General features: G+C 40.9%; 1 protein-coding gene across 1 annotated transcript; it reads left to right on the forward strand.

The window, feature by feature from the left end:
- Positions 1-502: 502 nt before the first annotated feature.
- On the forward strand, positions 503-17657 carry mlec (malectin). The gene is made up of 6 exons (XM_086031555.1): positions 503-744; positions 1072-1318; positions 8271-8449; positions 9434-9610; positions 11221-11278; positions 12313-17657. Exons 2-6 carry the CDS (start codon positions 1111-1113, stop codon positions 12555-12557), a joined length of 867 nt encoding a protein of 288 aa, XP_085887681.1. The 5' UTR covers positions 503-744; positions 1072-1110; the 3' UTR covers positions 12558-17657.
- The last annotated feature ends 1458 nt before the right edge of the window (positions 17658-19115 follow it).

The raw sequence follows: 19115 nt of genomic DNA on the forward strand, positions 1-19115 counted from the left end.
GCTATAAATGTTATACTGTAGTTTATTGCGTTGCCCTCTGTTTGCTTCATTATAAAGTTGACAGGTATTATTACCACATATGTTGGCCAACGGTGTGTTTAATTAAACTCCGCGATGAGGAATCTGTCATCTGTGGAGCTGATTAAATGTTACCATAGTAACCTGTTTGGTCGCATTTTTGTCAACCCTCTCGTGAAGCGAGTTGCGTTGGATTCTCCTGATTGGACAAGACAAGAGATCAGCCATACGCGAAATGAAGGAACCGTTCCGGAAAAAGGGGGCGCGGCGAAAACGTCAAGGCCACGCGTATATTACTGGACGATTTCACTTATTATCATCATAGTTATGTTACTTCAAAAGTCATTCAATAAACACAATGATTAGCACTGGTGTATACATAAACATACATACATAGAAATGTCAGAAAACATACTGACAGATGGTTTCATGTTCGATCGTAGCCATGAAGGACGTCGTTGAACCAGCCTGTGAAATGCGGGAGGATGTGATTGGTCAAAATATATGTCACTCATCCGATGTGTTACGTTGCACTGCAGCTAGTAGCCAGTGTCGATGCACACACTTTGAATGAAAGTCGTCAAGTGTTGCTGTCAGAGACCTCCACCATTTGGCAATATATGAACGCTACCAACACTAAAATTATTCGTCAGTGTATGTATTCAGTGAGACTGTTTCACCAGTGCAAGGCTTTCACTTTGGCAACATTTCCGCATTTCCGAGAAGGTAAGACACATGGTAGCCGCTCTCCAGTTGACCACGTATTTCTGGTTAGACAGGTATGCTAGCTAGCATAACTGGCGACTGTTAACCCTATGTTAATTGCTATTTGAATGCCATTATTTGCATACATAATAAGTACGCGTTATGATATAAACGTATTCATCTTTGTCTTTAATGACTGTGCTGTCGTGTGTTCTGTCTTGCTCCTGCTAGCATCCAGGCTAACCTAAACCTATCATATTGCATGTCATCACGTCAGGCTTTCTAGCTCGTTTTGAAGACCTGCTAAATCTCTCGTACATTATTGACTGAAACTGTGTCCCTTGACAGTGCCCGTCTCCGTGTCGAAGACTGGAAGTGTGCGTGGCGATGCAGCGGTTCACGGTGCACCTCTTCGCCGGGCTGGTTGCAGCGGTGCTGTCCGTGCTACTTGTGCAGTGTTGGGCGGACGGCGGCGGCGGCCCCCCCAGTCTCGCCGAAAGGGTGGTCTGGGCTGTCAATGCTGGAGGGGAGTCGCACGTAGACGTACATGGTATTCACTTCAAAAAGGACCCTTTGGAAGGCAAACTCGGTAAAGGTGAGTAATCAAGTAATGATGTATCAGTATGAACCCACATGCCCACAATTGAGATGATTAAACTAGTGCAAATAAAACAAAAAGATAAAAAATGTTAAAAAGTGAGAATAATGGAGTGTAGATGATATACCGCTTGCGTGTATTTTGCTGCTTCGGAACCTGGAAAAATACAGATGGTACCCTGGTGTTTACCACCATTAATTAATTGAGCCAATCTGTCATATTCAACATGAGAAAAATCTCATGGCAGCACCGCCAAACAAAAATATCGCAAAAAGCGGATACTCAGGTAACTGAAGTGTTACGTACCTTCTGCCATTTAATTGTTATGCTTATAACCAGAGCTGGGCATTTTACAAGAAAATGAGCTTCCGTTATTCATCATCCGTCTGCAGCGTGGATACCCTTCCGTCATCCCCCATTCGCCTTTTCCCGTCTATAGTAGCCGTCCATAGGCCGGTCTGCCTCTAATTTTAAACGGCCGTCCATCTTTCACTCACTAGCACTATCACTCAAATCTGTCCCCCAGGCAACTACGACTGACTATTTGTTCATTGCCGCGGCCGTCGAAGCCCCGCCGAGAAAAATAGACTAATGACAGACTACAGATGAATGACGGATTGAATAAAGGAGCTTGCGACTATGCTTAGTCCATCTATTTTAAAATTTTGCCCGTCAACCTTCAGCAAAACGGGCATCCGTCAGTGACGGATAGACGGATCGGTCCGTCACATAGACGGAATGCCTAGTTCTACCTATAACTATATTTCACTGGCACAAAGGCACAGAACAACAAAGCTACTTTACATTATATTACATCATATGGACCATACATTCCCACGCCATGGCACTACTACCACACTTCACTGATAAGCTGGTAGTGAGGTCCATGGTCGTGAGGTCCATAAATATTAGCATCTTTTTGGCTCTAAATACCACTTCGATGGATTTGAAATGATATGTCGTAAGGACGGAAGCGCTTTAAAAGGACGAGAACGGACGGAGTCCGAGGATGATTATTTTTACGAATAAGGACGGAGGGACGATGACAGACTGGTACCCTGGTCGTGGACGGAGGATGGACCGGCAAAATAGGGTAAAGTGCCCATCTCTTGAATTTATAACTAACTTAGGTGAACGGCGTAGGGACACCATTTTGCATATGTGTCACCAACTTTTTTAAGAGACCAAAAGTAATGGGACAGTTGGCTATGGTAGGGGAATACAGTACTACCACAATAAACACACATCCACTGTTATTTTTTTCCCACCAATATGAAATGACTTTTTAGCCTAAGCAATGTGGTTAGCTACCTAATATGACACTCTCTTGGCCAGGGGTCACCAAGTCCAGTCCTCAAGGGCACCTATCCTGCATGTTTTCCATCTCTCCCAGCTGCAACACACCTGAGTGAAATGATCAGTTCATCAGCAAGCTTTTCAGAAGCCTGATAACGATACAGATCATTTGAAACAGGTGTATTGCAGCAGGGAGAGATGGAAAACATTCAGGATAGGTGCCCTTGAGGACCGGACTTGGTGACCCCTGGCCAAGAGAGTGTCATATTTGGTAGCTAACCACATTGCTAAGGCTAAAAAGTCATTTAATATTGGTGGGAAAAAAAATAACAGTGGATGTGTGGTTACTTGGTGACGCCTGCTCTAGGCACTTATATTTGTTGAACGATCCGTTTTGAAGGCTTCATTGACTTGGAGAGCCACTCGCCGCATATTTTGCAGAATGTGAATGAGAATCACCTGTTGCGATAAATCCGCATGTCAAGTAGGTCTCCTGGTATTGTTGTCTGAGAATGCACCTTTTTTTTTTTTCCCGGGGGAATAGGCTTTTGTGTTGAATCCTCACTGGGCCTTTTACCCTTTGCAAAGAAACTTTCCAAATCCGTCTTTTTTTTTTTTTTTTTTTATCTGTGGGGCCCTCCGCTGCCTAATCCAAAGTCCATGTGCCGTAGTCCGGTGGTTGAGGACCATTGCTCTAAACAATTACTTGATTGTTAAAATAGTTACACATTCATTTGGTAATCGATTAGTTGTAGATTAACCCATTAATATTGTCACCTTGTAACAACAGCAAATGTCTGAGTTACACCACCTTCCCAAAACACTTTTTCAAAGTTGTTAGAGCCAAGAGCAATGCAATAAATGCATCTGTGAGCTAACGAACTGGCGATTATTAACCTGCATGCAAACTTACTCCATTGCTAGACAAGCTTCCTTCTGCAACAAAGCTTTACAGCACAGGTGTCAAACTCAAGTCCCGAGGGGCCAGATCTGGCCCACCACATAATTTTATGTGGCCCATGAAAGCAAATCAAGCATGTCAACTTCCATGAGGCTTGCTAAAATCTATACCAAAATTAAAAATTGTCATATGTAATGAAAAATAATGTTGAGATATTGAAACCATTTTGTTCTTATGTTAATACAATAACTTGAACAATAGTTGAACAAACTATTGCTTGACTTCTGATTTCAAAGCTAGTTTCGCATCAATTTGTATACTGTATATGTAATAAAATGAGGAAGTGATTAAACATTTACATGGTTTTACAGTCATATTGGCCCTCCGAGAGAAACTGTAACTGCAATGTGGCCTGCGACAAAAGAGAGTTTGACACCCCTGCTTTACAGCGATGGATTTTAACAAAACAAGCATACTCAAATGTATCCAAACGTACTATTTGCACTTGTTACTGTCTAAATAACATCCAGACTTTCAATATAGGTGGGAATTATGCCGCATGGCTTCTCTGCAGAACCTAGGAAGAGGCGGAGTTTAACAACAGTTCTGACATTTTGAGCGTTCAGGAGTGTTCTCAAGCTATTTTCAACCCTTGAAATTTGCAAATTTTGAGAAAAAAAAACAAACGAAATGGGAAGAGACCAAATAGCATCGAGTTATGAGGAAATATTAAATTGACCATTTTTGGACATGCAGGGTTTCCGCCCAACAGTAACAATATAGTGCAATAAGTCTTTATCTTTAGTTGAGCAACAAGCCGTTACCAGTTAATCTGTTGTTAACTTCCATCACTGCCTGTAGCAATCTGGACCTTTCTTTGCATCACCTTTTAGAAGTTTACTATTCTGCTACCTCCTGCACCAACACCACAAGCACCCTCAGATGCCCGTCAGACCTCTACTGGAATCTTCCATCGTGCTACTGTTTGTTGTTAAGCCTGACGGCTATCAGCTTGTGGCCATACTCCTCCGCTAACATAGTCCTCCTAACATAGTTTGAACTTCCCACACGTCCTTGGTAGCCTTGGAAGGCGGAATAGACAGCAAATCTAAGGTAATATTATCAGTTTGTTGTGAATGTAGTGTTTGAGCTGCTTAGAGTGACACACTCGCATGTAAAAGCTGTTACCCAGTATGTCAAAAGAAGGAACATACACTCATTAAAAAACCAAAACAATGGCTCCATCTTGGTCAGAAGCTACGATAGTCGTATTCCATAAAGATGGCAAGGACCCTACTAACTGTGGCTCTTACTGGCGCAATGTCTAAACCAGTGATTCTCAACCAGTGTGCCGTGGCACATTAGCGTTGAGTGAGAGCTCATCAGGCGTGCCGCAAGAAATGATCCAATCTAAATTATTTTGACATAACATCAAAATATTCTAATTCCAAAAAAATGTTTTGATTTATTTATGCCATCCACGAATAGTAACAGGCAAAGCAATATATATTTTTTCTTCCACTAGATCAGTGTTTTTCAAACTGTGCACCAGTGTGCCACGAGATATTGTCAGGTGTGCTGTGGGAAATTATCTAATTTGTGTGACTGTGCGGTCTAGCACCTGGTAGCAGCAGGTAGCCAGTTGTCTTTGTTTAGAGACAAGCGAATTAGTGATGCATGTTTATCCAAACAGCCCCATGTTTCACACTATCAATATGAAACATTACAAAATACTTTTTTCTTTGTGTTTATTTAATTCCTATTCAAGACGTTATAATATAACGTCATTCTTCAATGTTAAAAAATGCTTATATAAACAATATAACACTTACCTTGTTAAGATAAGCTTTTTTTTTTTTTTTCACAATTTCAGCTGCTGGTGTGCCGCGGGATTTTTGTCAATGAAATAAATGTGCCTTGACTCAAAAAAGTTTGGAAAAACACTGCACTAGATGACCGAAGGTACATAATGACCTTGTATAGCCACTTTTTGTGAATCGTTTTGTTTAGTGGTGTGCCGTGAGATTTTTTTTCTGATGTGAAATTTGTGCCTCGGCTCAATAAAGGTTGAGAACAATAACAGATTATTCGTCCAGATCAGACCGGATTTATTATAGGGAGGCATTATGGTCATAACTTGAGGCATTTACTTAAAATGGAAGTCAAACCAAACTAATTTTTTTCCAGAATATGTTCTGTGCAGGCCCACTAGTTGAAATAAGGCATTCTTATTAATATTGTGTTTGTTGAATATGAGTTAAGCAGCAAAATTCACCCACTTTTAGCCATAGTCAGGGGTGGCCATTTTGTCACTTTTGTCAACTGTAAATGACATCACAGTGTCTCAGGGCTCAGATAACGACCAATCCTGGCTCAGTTTCAGAAAACAGGTGAGCTGTGATCGGTCGTTACCTGAGCCCTGCGCAACTGAGATGTCATTTTCAGTTGACAGAAGTGACAAAATAGCGATGGCTAAAAATGTGTGAATTAACTCTTGTTCCACAAACGCAATATTTATCAGAATGCCTTGTTTCAAATAGTGGACCCGCATAGAGCATATTCCGGAAAAAAAATAAGCTTGGTTTGACTTCCCCTTTATATCATGTTAAATTTGGTCCTGAATTTATAAACTGGATTGAAACAATATCTTCTTCACCTCAGGCAGCTGTCAAAGTCAATGGGTTCTGGTCTGCAAGGTTTAATTTGGAGCGTGGATGCTGCCAGGGGTGTCCACTGTCACCCTGGGTTTTTGCCAGAGATGATGATGATGATATAAAAAGTGTTAATTGGGGGAGAAGTACCTAAGATATCCTTGTATGCAGACGATGTCCTTTTGTATTTGACAGAACCATCCACTACAATTCCATGTCTCGGGAACAAGATACTATTGTGTGGGTGTAGAGGCTTGGAAATATTTATGCATATGCGAAATGTGTTCAAATGAAACTTTGGGTAAAGTAAAATAGAAACGGGTACGAATACATTTTTACATCTCCACGTGTAAGAGTTCTGGAACCATAACCAATCACTTTTTGTTTGTTTTACTGTGTCTGATACAAGACAGCTCCCAAGTCTTTGTCTGACGCATCTGTATGCAATACAAATGGAAGGTCAAAATTGGGATAGGCTACAACGGGAGGATTACTCAGAATGTCCACAAATCTTGATACCACATCCTGATGTTCACTGGTCCAACTTAGAAGTTGATTTTTGTCTCCCCTCTTTTTTGCCCTTTGTTTTTTTGGTGACGGGTTGTTGTCATTTGTTTGTTTTGCTCTGCAGGAGTTCGAACAAGGGTCTCGCCAGATGTGAAAAGTCTTGAATAAACGATTTGTAATAACTGAGAAAACCCAGTAATGTTCTGAGCTCTCACATTCATACCTATTCCAACTGTTCCTTATTGGAATTCCTGGCTCAACATTTGTAGAACTTGACAAAATCAAGAAAGACAGTGGACTTAATTTACCAAATTTAAAGTTATTTCTGGGTGTCACAATTAAGAGCACTGATTACATGGATGCAAAATGATGTACATACAAGCTACATTGAACAGTCAATGTGTTCTTCTGAACCACTATAAGCATTTCCGTTTGTTATTACTCCAGTTAAGGGCTTAGCAAGTGGACTAAAACCACGCTTGACATTTGGAAGAAGGTCGGAGTTGCCTTTAAGTTACCAACTCATCTCTCGGCGCTCTCTAAAATTGGGCATTTGAAATTCTTCACTCCAATTAGTTCAGATGTGGTTTTCCTGAAATGGGCTGACTACGGTCTTATCTATGTTCACATGTTGAAAAGGACGCATTATTGTCATTTGAACAGTTAAGGAGACATTTACAACTTCAAAAAAAGTGATTGTTTTTTTTCCCCCCCCCCAGATCTTTTTTGATGTCTCATAAAAAATGGTCAGGGGGGAAATGGATCCATCACCTATTGAGACTTTTAAAATTCAAATTAAAAAAACGACGAGGCGATTAAAAAAATATTACAAATCTATATAAAATGGTATCAATGGCTCAAAATGAGCCCATTCAGGCAAAACAAAGATGGGAGGCAGAAGCGGCCCAAAGCTGTGCCGTGCACAGACGTCATCATCCGCCATGTTGGGAGCTAAGGTGAATGAGCGTACGTGAAAGGCTGTGTATTTGTTGATTCAAAAACATGTTAAAATGCAAGAAATTGGCGGGGCTTGAGAAGGATAATTTAGACCGTGAAGCCAGAGACCGATATCTTACAAAAATAGACACTATAAATGGTTTGGATCAGAATTCCCAATACTGAGTAAAGCTACGAAGCGGACCTACTTCCTCCTTTTGTGTGCGCCGGATATTTTTGCGTGCCTTGTGAAGAAAAAAAAAAAAAAAAGAAAAGAAGATCCACATAGTGAAGCTTTTTGAAATAACTACAGAATAATGAGGACGTAGCAATACAGTACATGAACGTGTTACCCCTTCACACCTATCCGTCTCAGCCCACTGTCAAGCATGTGGAAAAGCGGGTGATGATCAAATGGTCTCAACCAGCAGAGTCTTTCTGCTTGGACTCTGGTCACAACAATCAATGGTGCACTGCAAACTATGATGTAGCTTGTCATTTCAGACAGACAGGTTTCAGCAAGTTCACGGAAAGGTCACGGCTAGCACACATGCAGGTGGCGTTTCTATAGATTCCAAACTGTCAGCAAGTTATAGACTCGACTGTAGCCATGTTTCATCGTATCTGAGTGCAAATATGGTTTTGTTTGTCTTTGTAGCATCTGATTATGGGATGCGTTTGCCAATCCTTCGCTCCAGTCCGGAAGATCAAGTTCTCTACCAGACAGAGCGCTACAATGAAGACACTTTTGGCTATGACATCCCTATACGTGAGGAAGGCGACTACATACTCGTAATGAAGTATGCAGAAGTATACTTTGCCCAGTCACAGCAAAAGGTAATCATGAAATATTACACTGGTCAATAAATAATATAATATAATGTGGTAGATATGTATAAACAGTGTTGGGGTAAGGCGGTACAGTAATATATTACTATGTCTAGTTAGTAACAAAGTATATCACGAGTTACTCCCCAATTTTTTTTAAATATTATTACAATTACTGAGTCTGGTAACGCGTTACGTCTTGTATTGCCACTTGGCTTTTGACGTTTGTAAGCTGAGCCCATAGGCACTGGGATGTCTATCAGCCGTCAGCACGCGTCAATACAAGGCAAAATGGCCGCCCTCTGAGGTGGATAAAAAGAGCTGGATTTTTCTGCTTAATTCATGTACCGCAAACACAATATTAAATCATAATATCATCACAATATCAGAATACCGTGTTTAGACTAGATACGGTGGATAGAATAAACTATTGTGTAGAAATAGTTTGACTTGTCCTCATTATTAAAGGTCGTATCTCACCGAGCGGCGCAGGTTTGCGAGTGTGGGTGCAGGGAGCGAATGTTGTTTTTCCGTCAGGGTTCGTTCACGGTCGCAAAGACGTTCGCCAACAGTTTTAATGGTCGTAAACAGTTTTTCTTGTCGGAACAAGTGCCGACGAGAAAAGCTGTTTGGAACCTTTAACACTGTTGTCTGTCGAACATCTTCTCGACCGTTTGCACCCTTGAACGAACCCTGACGAAAAATGGAACATTCGGGCCGTGCACAAACACTCGCAAACACTTACAGGCTAAAGTGTTAGGTTCAGAAACAGGTGGGATATTTTTCTTCATAGCTATAAATGATAACTGTGCAATCTTAAAGTTAAAAATTGGAAGTTGATGTCCAAGAAAAAATGAAGACATTTTTTAAAATCTGTGTGAAAATACGTTTAGGGACAAGGGGAAGCCATCTCTAAAATTTGCTGTTGACCAGTGTTATTAACCATTTCATGAATCAATGTAAAAGAATATGTAACAAATTGTGGTTTAACAGGTATTTGATGTTCGACTAAACGGCCACGTGGTGGTGAAGGACCTAGATATCTTTGATCGAGTGGGTCACAGTACAGCACACGATGAAATAGTGGCCTTCTCCATTCGACGCGGCAAGCTGAGTGTACAAGGAGAGGTGTCGACGTTTAACGGCAAGCTCACGGTGGAGTTTGTGAAGGTGAGTTCAGTGAGACCAGCAACACTTGAAAAACAGCTTTATACAGTGGTACTATGACTCAGGACTTTAATGTTTTTAATTTTCCCAATTGAATAAGATAAAATGCCATTAATATGTTCCAGCCGCATAAAAAAGTTTTGTCTTTGATTAGGAAAATAACACTGTTGTATAAAAGTGAATTTAAATAAATCTATTGGTTTCATTTGTTGAAAACTCGACCAAGCGATGGCTCGGAACACTGAAAGCTTGAAAGTTGGGGCACTTTCAAACTAAATCAAGGTACCACTGTATAATGATGATAATAATGGTGACGATGATGACAATTCAACTTTATTTCTTTACAAATTGCTGTATAATTCACAATAACATCAACAACAATTTATAAACAATAATGTAAATATGCATCCATCGACAAAGCCGAAAAACAGACAATAAGAGTGAGCTTTTAGAAAAGACAGTGATGTAGCTTGTCTGTCTACCATAATCTTGGAAGTCAAACCGCAAAGGCTCCATCATCATTAGAGACCACAGGAGGACATGTTAAAAAAAATTCCTGGCGACAAGAAAAGCTGTTAAAACTGTTGGCGAACATCTTTGTGACCTTCTTCATCCTTCTTCATATCTCTAATGAGAAATCAAACATTTGGGCCATGTGCCAACTCTCGCCAACCCTTTGGGAGTGACTCCGCCACGTGTTTAGGCGCACTAGTAACCAGTTGAAGCTTTTTCTAGCTAGCTTTTTCTGGCTAAGTAGCACAGAACTTCCCCTTGACCTCACCCACCAGCGGTGAGTGACGTGAGCCCAGCAAATCTTTTTGGGAACACCTCGTGGTTCATCTTATACTTTCTTTTGACAGTTGTTTCGACGTTTGAATCTCAGTTTTGCTATTCAATATGTAATAATGAGGCACAGAACGTCAATTTTGCTCTGCAAACAGCAATGCAAAACCGCTTATTTCAAGCTCTGCGATGACAGGTAAACTGGCAGTTAGCCAGAGAAGTATTCCAGAATACAGCATTGCAGGAATCAAAACTGCATGAAATAAAAGCATGGACTACTTTTTACTTGATAGGATTTCACACTTTGAGTGGGCAAGCACTCAAAGAACTATTTTATTTAATTATTGATCTTCGGTGGATTTTAACCGACAATTTTACCAACATAATTCATTACATTTAATTGAATACATTGCCAGAACTGTAAAAGTGAGTCTGCTGTTGATCCATTGAACTTGCAATCCGAGTAAGCATGTCTATATTTGTGGCCCGTATGCATACATGGCTAATCTTAGCGCTGAAGAGAGAACCTTTTTAAGTTTGAGAACAAGTGACAAATGATGTCCAGCTTGCCTGAGGCTTCTAACAAATGGAAGATTTTGTCTCTGTGGATCACAGGACGGCAGCATGGAAAAAAAAAAAGCCTCCATACTTCCCATGTGCCGATAGTGGGTCAACAATTATCAGTTACATTTGTAACGGTTTCTTCGTTCGTCCACATAGAGGTCATCTTTGTGGAGCTATGTGTCGTTTGGAACACAAGTGATTTCTCTGTCGCAAAAGACATGTTGCCTCGTGCGCTGACTTTGCGTTGGACCTTTTCTGTATTTCAGGGCTATTATGATAACCCAAAGGTCTGTGCGCTCTACGTAATGAAGGGAACACCAGAAGGTATGTTTCTTGAGATTCATATCTGGATGATTCTTTTTCCGTTGGTTGTACACATGTGGACAATTGTCGGTACCCCTCTGTTAACCCATTAAGGCCGGAGCGCATAACCGCATTTCTTCCACTAAAGCCGGTAGCGCCGTTGCATCTTTCCGTCCATAAAGCCGGGAGGAGAGCATTTACGTCTTTGTTTTTGCCAATGAAATGCATCAAAATGTAGGCGTGATAATGATGATCGTTTGAAATTAAATGAACATGATCATTTGAAAATAAATGATCATGATCGTTTGAATCGGGTGTGTTGGAGGAGGTAGAAATCTAAAACGGGCAACTTTGAAGGCACCTGTGATGCTAATTAGAGGACACGCAATGGTTCAACATGGTAAAATTATTTTTCAAGGGGTACCATCATTTTTTTCCAGGCCTGTTTCATGAGGGTTTTTTTTTTTTTTTTTAATAATTCTGTTGAACCACAATTCAAAAGCAATGTCTGATTTTCATTGGTTAATTTTCATTACATATTTTAAAGAAGTTATTTCTGTGAACACTGTGGGTTTTTCTTTCATTAACAAAGAGTTACTGACAGTTTTGTGCACATGTGTACTCAATCCAAACATATTTTTATCAAGAATATGTTCCCAGCCGGCCCACTAGTTGAAACACAGCATTCTGATTAATAATGCGTTTGTGGAATATGAGTTAAGCAGCAAAATCCACCCGTTTTTAGCCATCTCAGGGGGAAGCCATTTTGTCATTTCTGTCGACTGAGAATGACGTCACAACTGCTCAGGGCTCAGGTAATGACCAATCACAGTTCAGCTTCAGAAAACAGGTCAGCCTTGATTGGTCGTTACCTGAGCCCGGAGTAGTTGTGATGTCATTTTCAGTCGGCAGAAGTGACAACATGGTTGCCCCCAGAAATGGCTAAAAACGGGTGGATTTTGCTGCTTAACTCATATTCCACAAATGCAATATTTATTTATTTATGGCACAGAATGAACCTCACTTTTCTGTGCCGCCCATTTTCTTGTGAAAAGATGTACCGAAACTCCAGCCTCACCCTGGCTTGGAGAAGCATGAAGAAGAAGAGGAAGAAGAGGAAGATGGAGAGGGAGGGGACGATGTGGGCAAGAAGAAGCTCCCGCCGGATTCTAAGCCCAGGGTCCAATCGGGCCCCCGAACGCCCAACCCGTACGCTGCCGACAACAGCAGCCTAATGTTCCCCATCCTGGTGGCGTTTGGCGTCTTCATCCCAACTTTGTTCTGCCTCTGTCGGCTGTGAGATGACTGGACGGACATGAGACTACGGCAGGTGAGGGAAGGGCGTTGAGGGCGGGAGTTTCGAGGAGGTAAAGCGTACACACGACCCGGAGGAAATATGGACCGTGGAGGAGAGTAAGTGCAGGCGAGAGACGGTGAGCAGAGTGAATGTTTACCTTCCCACCTGCTCTCGACATCCTTCATCCATTTCATTTCCCAGATGAAGTCTTCAAAAGTCTGAGCTCTGCAAACGCGCGCTCACCGTTCTCTCCTGGGGGGCCGCTGTACCAACATTTCAGTATTTTGCACGCAGCCTGGGGGAAAAAAAAAACACTGTCTGACACACTCCTCATCATCTGGCCACACATGGGATTAGGAACAGGCTCCATATGGAATAAACCACAAGATGAACCATGGGAATATAGCCACCATCTTCTTTTTCGCTGCTTGCCTTTCTGTGTCGAGGTAGTCCATTGTAAGTGTGGCGTCCTCTAACATGATATGGAGAGCCGTGTGAGCATTTATTCAATAGTCCCAATATCCATCTTAAAGTCCATGTACTACTACCCGCTTCGTCCTCACTAGGCAGCTTTATTTATGGAGCACATTTCATACACAAGGCAATTCAATGCGCTTCACACAGGCAAAGAAGCGACAGTTAATGACATTCAGAAGCAAAGTAGAGAAAAAAGTCGATTTCAAAAAATGCTAAAAGAATGTAGGTTAACAGAAAACTTCAAACAAAACATTTAAAGTAAAGGAATAAGAATAGGGTTGAAAAAATGATTTAAAAGCTGTGAGGGGGGGAAAAAAATTTTTTAACCTGGATTTAAAAGCATTTACTCTTGGGGTTGACTTCACTTCTGTTGGTAGCGTATTCCATTTGTGTGCAGCATAACAGATGAATGCAGCTTCACCGTGTTTGCTTTGAACTCTGGGCTCCACTAATTGACTCAAGTCTGCAGATCTCAGAGCCCTTCAGGGTTTGTATTCAATAGGCATGACTTCATTGTATTTTGGACTCAAACTATTCAGTGATTTATTTATTTATTTAAAATCGATTCTACAGCTGATTGGCAGCCAGCTGTAGAGGACTGGAGTAATATGTTCTGATCAGAACCCGAGCTTCAGTGTTCTGAATGAGCTGTTTGAGTCTCTTTTGAGGGTGACCATTACAATAATCAAGTCTACTGGAGATAAAAGCATGGACACGTTTCTCCTGGCTTGCTTGGAGCATGCAACCCTTCAGTTTTTCAGCCGGTAAATGGCTGTTTAGTGATTCATTTTGATATGATTGCTGAAAGTCAGGTCTGAGTATATCAGCACTCCAAGATTTCGGACTTGGTCTGCGGTTTCTATAGACAGTGACTCCAGCTGTTTTCGAACTCTTTTCCTTTATTGCCAAAAACGATCTCGTTTCATGGAGACGTCACTAAAGATGCCGTCACCTCATAAACGCGCCTAAAAAATGAGCCGATTGAACCATGGCTGAATTACTATCGCCATAAATGTCAACTTTATGCTTCATGTTTCAAGTGGGATTAAATTAAAGTCAAATATAAAGTCAATACTGTTACTCAAAACAACTGCACAGTCCATCTTTTATTTATTTTCCCAAGCCACGCAGAGCCGCAACAGAAGAATGAAAGAGCTGCATGCGGGTCGCCGACCCCCGCTCTGGGGACATTGATAATTATAGTTGTGTGTCATCTGCATAAACATGATATCAAACATTGGCGTTCTGAAGCATTTGACCCAAAGGCAACATATACAGACTGAACAAAAGTGGTCCAAGGATTGGCCCGTGAGGGACCCCACATGTCATGGTCATTTGATCAGATGCAGAACTACCAATGGTGATAAAGTAACTCCTTTCCTCCAAGTAGGACCTGGACCATTTTAGGACTGCTCCATTCAAACACACCCAAGTTTCCAACCTGTTCAACGGTATGTTACGATCAATTGTATCAAATGCTGCACTGAGATCCAATAAGACGAGCACCGGCACCTTCCCTGCGTCAGTGTTCAATCTTATGTCGTTTTAGTACTTTGGTAAGAGCTGTTTCTCTACTGTTATGAGGTTGGAATCCTGATTGGAATTTATCAAAAAGTCTGTTTGAGTTCAAGAATTTAACGAGTTGCTTAAAAAACACTTTCTTGACAATCTTGGTTGAGAGGGGTCTATAATTTGCTAACAAGGAGACATGCAGCGTTAATCTATTTTCTGGGGTTTCGGAAGATCGCCTGATTGAAGTGAGCACTTGATTATTTGCTGTAACTCCATTTGAACACATTTCGTAATAGTTTTGAAAAAGTCAAACGTTATTGAGTCAAGACAGCTAGTTGAAGATTTCACCTGCTGAACCAAATCTGTTACCGTGTTTTGATCCACTGTATCAAATTCTGTCAAGGTAATTGAATTATTCCTGGGTGACTTTTAAGTGCGTCATCATTTTGTAATTTTGCTGGTTTGTGACAATGTTTGACCTGGTGTGCTTAGATAGTTTTAATAAACAGTGTTAGCGTTGCACTTGTAGGACAAATTGGCGCACTTCACCATTTTTCTACTACTACGGCATTTCTTCACACTCGTAGAACAGCTAGAACAGATTACAGCTGAGTGTGCCGCATTTGTATGCTCCTAATATGGTCCATGAGGTGACACATGTTGACACACATAGTTGAACTGAGGAGTTTAACTAATGCAGCAAGAGTTAACTAGTAAGGCCAAAAGTCACACCAGTAGTAGAAAAGTGTTGCTAAGGCGGTCGTTTGTGCGCTCGGTCATTCTACTAGTGTGCAGAATTGTGTAGCGCGCGTACATGGACATTATGCTGGATATTAAGGATATGGACTACACGTAAATGTTCAAACAACTTTCCATAAGCCGGAGACCGTGATCGTGAGTGTCCTCAGCAGTAACCACGGTGATTAGGATGGATCCATTTCAAAACATCTTTGCATTTCTGTCTTTTTTTTTTTTTTTTTGCCAGACTCGGTTCAACAATGAGTGTCATTTAAAACTATTCCGACTAAATGTGACTTCATCAAGAGAGCTCACTTTGTCTATGATGGTGGCAAAACAAGAGGGAGTCTGTGTTCCCTTGCATTCATTAGTTCACTCTGACTTGTGTGTCAAACATGAAGTTTTGCTGTGTGATAACGGCGTTTAGTTCCCAGGAGGAGCCTGTGGCCGTCATCGCGTCGGTCTTCCCATCCCTGAAGTGACTCGAGTGTGTTTTCCATTGACAAGAAGAAAGCACAACGTCACTGGTGGTTGCAAACAAATGTTTACTCCACATCCTCTGAATTCCCAGCAGCCTTTTAAAAACCTCTTGTCTTAAATCTTCCCTAAATGTCCGGCCTACTTTTTTCTTTTTTTTCTTTTCTTTTTTTTCATCCCAATGGGAACTTTTAGGTTTAGTTCAGCTGCAGTTTGTGGTTGTTGAGCAAACATTGTTTAACGACTTTGATAACCATGGCCTCATTACCAGAGTCCTCTTTGTGTTTTCGTCTTGGCCCTTGGACAAGACCAAACTATTTTCTAAGAGTTCTTTTGCCAACCCTCTCCCTAAAAGTGTTGGGCATTTTTTTTTTCAATGTTCAATTAAGTCTTAACATGTCAATGCCTCATGCATTCAACCCAATTACAAATTCATGTGCTGCGGATGCTTCCCTACTCCTCCTCATTTTTTTTTTTTGGACTGATAATTGAACACCAAGAGATCATGTGGTGCCATTTTATTCTTTTGCATTTTGTAACACTTTGCCTAAAGACGCGAGCACCTTTTTTTTCCCCGTCTGAAAGGATGCAAAAACATCCATGTCCACGGTCACGTGTGTATATACTGTATGGTACAAGTTCACACATTTTCGTTCCACGGTTCTCTCCCCACTTTTCCGTTGGGAGTTTGTTTCAGTTTTCTCTTAAAGAGACCAGTGGCCTTTCTTGAGGAGAGGAACGGCTGTTGGAACACAGAATGAAACAACAACAAAGATGAACAGACAGACAAATGAAATGGCTGTCATGAAATCAAATAAATTAGCTTATCTGAAAATGTGGGCTCTTCCGTTTGATTATGTGTAATTTAAATGTGAGTGGGGCTGATCTGGAGATTTAATATACATTTGGATTTAGTGTTTGAAATGTTGCCTCAGGATGTCTTTTTGTTTTTGTTAGGAATAGTTGAACATATTTTATTGGTGTGACATTTTGCACTGCCTCGTGTGTCATTGTTGTTGCCTTGAGTTATTGAATACATTGTGCTTTACCATCTTTAGCCTTCTTTTCCCTCTTGTGCTGAGGTATCATTCTACACAACTTTTGCTGGAGTCATCTGTCAGCAGAATTGAATTCATACTTGGTCAATTTGTTCCACGAGCAAATATGTGGAAAGTGGGAAACTTCTGTGAACGGGACGCTCGGCACCGCTTTTATTTTTTTTTTATTTTAGCCGTCGGCCCCGGTATTGTTAGTTCATTGCACTCATAAAAGCACTGGAGTGGAATGAAGAACCGCCCTTGTCTTTTCATATGAGAACCAAAGATGTGTCGTCACTCCATCCACACGCTTCTTGAACATGGGGTCCTATCTTTCCGATTCTTTGCTTACCTTACTTATTAAGCGTTCAATAAATCAGGGAAGGAAGCCCCAGCCATGGTGAAATCTTGTCACTCTCCTCAGATCACATTCTTTTAAACTTGCTTTGCAATTAAGGGGACATTGTTTATTTCGTGATATCATTCTGTATCTCATTTAGGTGAATGCCCTGCTCCGCCCCCTCCCCCTGTGTTATTTTCCACTCAACTGTCCAGGATATGTGAGGTGAATTTAAACAAGAGACAAATTTACACAGCAACACCTCAGTCAATGTCTCCACCGTCCAGGCAACACCAAAGTGTGTCACCAACCTCAATGTGAGTGTGTGAGATGGCCCGTCTATGATCCGACTGCCATGCACATGTTTTGGATTCACAAATTCTGCTATGAGGCCTGAAGGCAGCAGCAGGCGGACTGAGAAATGTGCTCAAGTCCCTCCACGATTGCTCACGTGTGTCCATGCAAAGTGACAAAATGCTGATAAATGCTGTCTCTTTTTAATAAATGTGCTATTTTATCAGACTGCCGCTGCTGTTTTTTCAGCCTGACATCATGACAATCCTGGTTCTGACAATTTTTTGCTTGTTTTAAATTCCATAAATCCCTCATCTGTTTTTAAAGAGGTTTCCCGAGGAGCCGATCACTGCTAAGTTCAGCATGCTTTTGTTTGTCCAGGTGTCTCCTCCTGCCCCAACAACCGAAAAAGCATCTCTTAAATAGGAAATCAATCCAAACCTTTTTTTTTCAAGAATATGTTCCCAGCAGGCTATGAAAGCCCATTCCCGCAAGTAAAAAAAAATTAAACATCTTTTTGTTACTTTGGAAGAAGCCCATTCACGGCAGTAAAAAAAAAAATTTTTTTTTAATTGCAGAGGCCTGTCTCCACCTGTTTTTTTTTTTGCACAAGCCCATTTACACCAGTGGAAAAAAAAAAGGTTTTCTTAATTGTACTATGTCCACTAATAATGTTTGATATAGACGGCATTTGAAGAGCATATACCTACGGTCTGTAGGTATACCCTATAGTGCGTGCAACCCTTTGCATCAACGTCATGGGCTATATCGCATATAGGCCTATAAAACCAAAACTCACACCAGTTTAACACACGTTGTCAAATACTAGTAGACAATAATACCATTTTTTTTTGTTTTTTTTTAACCAGCGGGACTAAAAAAAAAAAAAATCCATTGGCGGAAACAGGCTTCTGCAAGTTAAAAATATATATATTGTTTTGGGGATATTTTTGCAGGCGGGAATGGTCTTCTTCCATAGTAACAAAAAAAAAAAATTTTTTTTTTTTTACTGGCAGGAATGGGCTTCCATAGTCAATAGGCCCATTAGTTGAAACATGGCGTTCTGATTAATATTGCATTTGTGGAATATGACCATTTTGTCACTTCTGTTGACTGTAAATGGCATCATCATCAGGTAATGACCAATCATGGCTCAGCTTCAGAAAAAAGGTCAGCCGTGATTGGTCGTCACCTGAGCCCTGAGCAGTTATGTCATTTTCAGTCGACAAAAGTGACAAAATGGCCGCCCTCAGAAATGGCTAAAAACGGGTGGATTAACTCAGTGTTTTTCAAACTCTGTCTTGGTAGCTTTGGAAGGCGGAATAGACTAGAATAAATCTAAGGTAATATCAGTTTGTTGTGAATGTAGTGTTTGAGCTGCTTAGAGTGACACACTCGCATGTAAAAGCTGTTACCCAGTATGTCAAAAGAAGGAACATACACTCATTAGAAACCAAAACGATGGCTCCATCTTGGTCAGAAGCTACGATAGTCGTATTACATAAAGATGGCAAGGACCCTACTAACTGTGGCTCTTACTGGCACAGTCTAAAGTGATTCTCAACCAGTGTGCCGTGGCACATTAGTGTTCAGTGAGAGCTCATCATGTGTGCCGCGAGAAATGATGCAATCTAAATTATTTTGACATAACATACAAAATATTCTAATTCAAAAAATGTTTTAATT

This window comes from Filicampus tigris, chromosome 5, assembly GCF_054856515.1.
Source record: "Filicampus tigris isolate MCC_2025a chromosome 5, RoL_Ftig_1.0, whole genome shotgun sequence".
Taxonomy (NCBI): Eukaryota; Metazoa; Chordata; class Actinopteri; order Syngnathiformes; family Syngnathidae; genus Filicampus; species Filicampus tigris.

Bases quoted from the DNA above. Each gene is read 5' to 3' on its own strand.
- mlec (XM_086031555.1), top strand. From the start codon at position 1,111: ATGCAGCGGTTCACGGTGCACCTCTTCGCCGGGCTGGTTGCAGCGGTG. The intron at 8,450-9,433 runs GTAATCATGAAA...GTGGTTTAACAG, and splicing joins TTGCCCAGTCACAGCAAAAG to GTATTTGATGTTCGACTAAA. The intron at 9,611-11,220 runs GTGAGTTCAGTG...TCTGTATTTCAG, and splicing joins TCACGGTGGAGTTTGTGAAG to GGCTATTATGATAACCCAAA.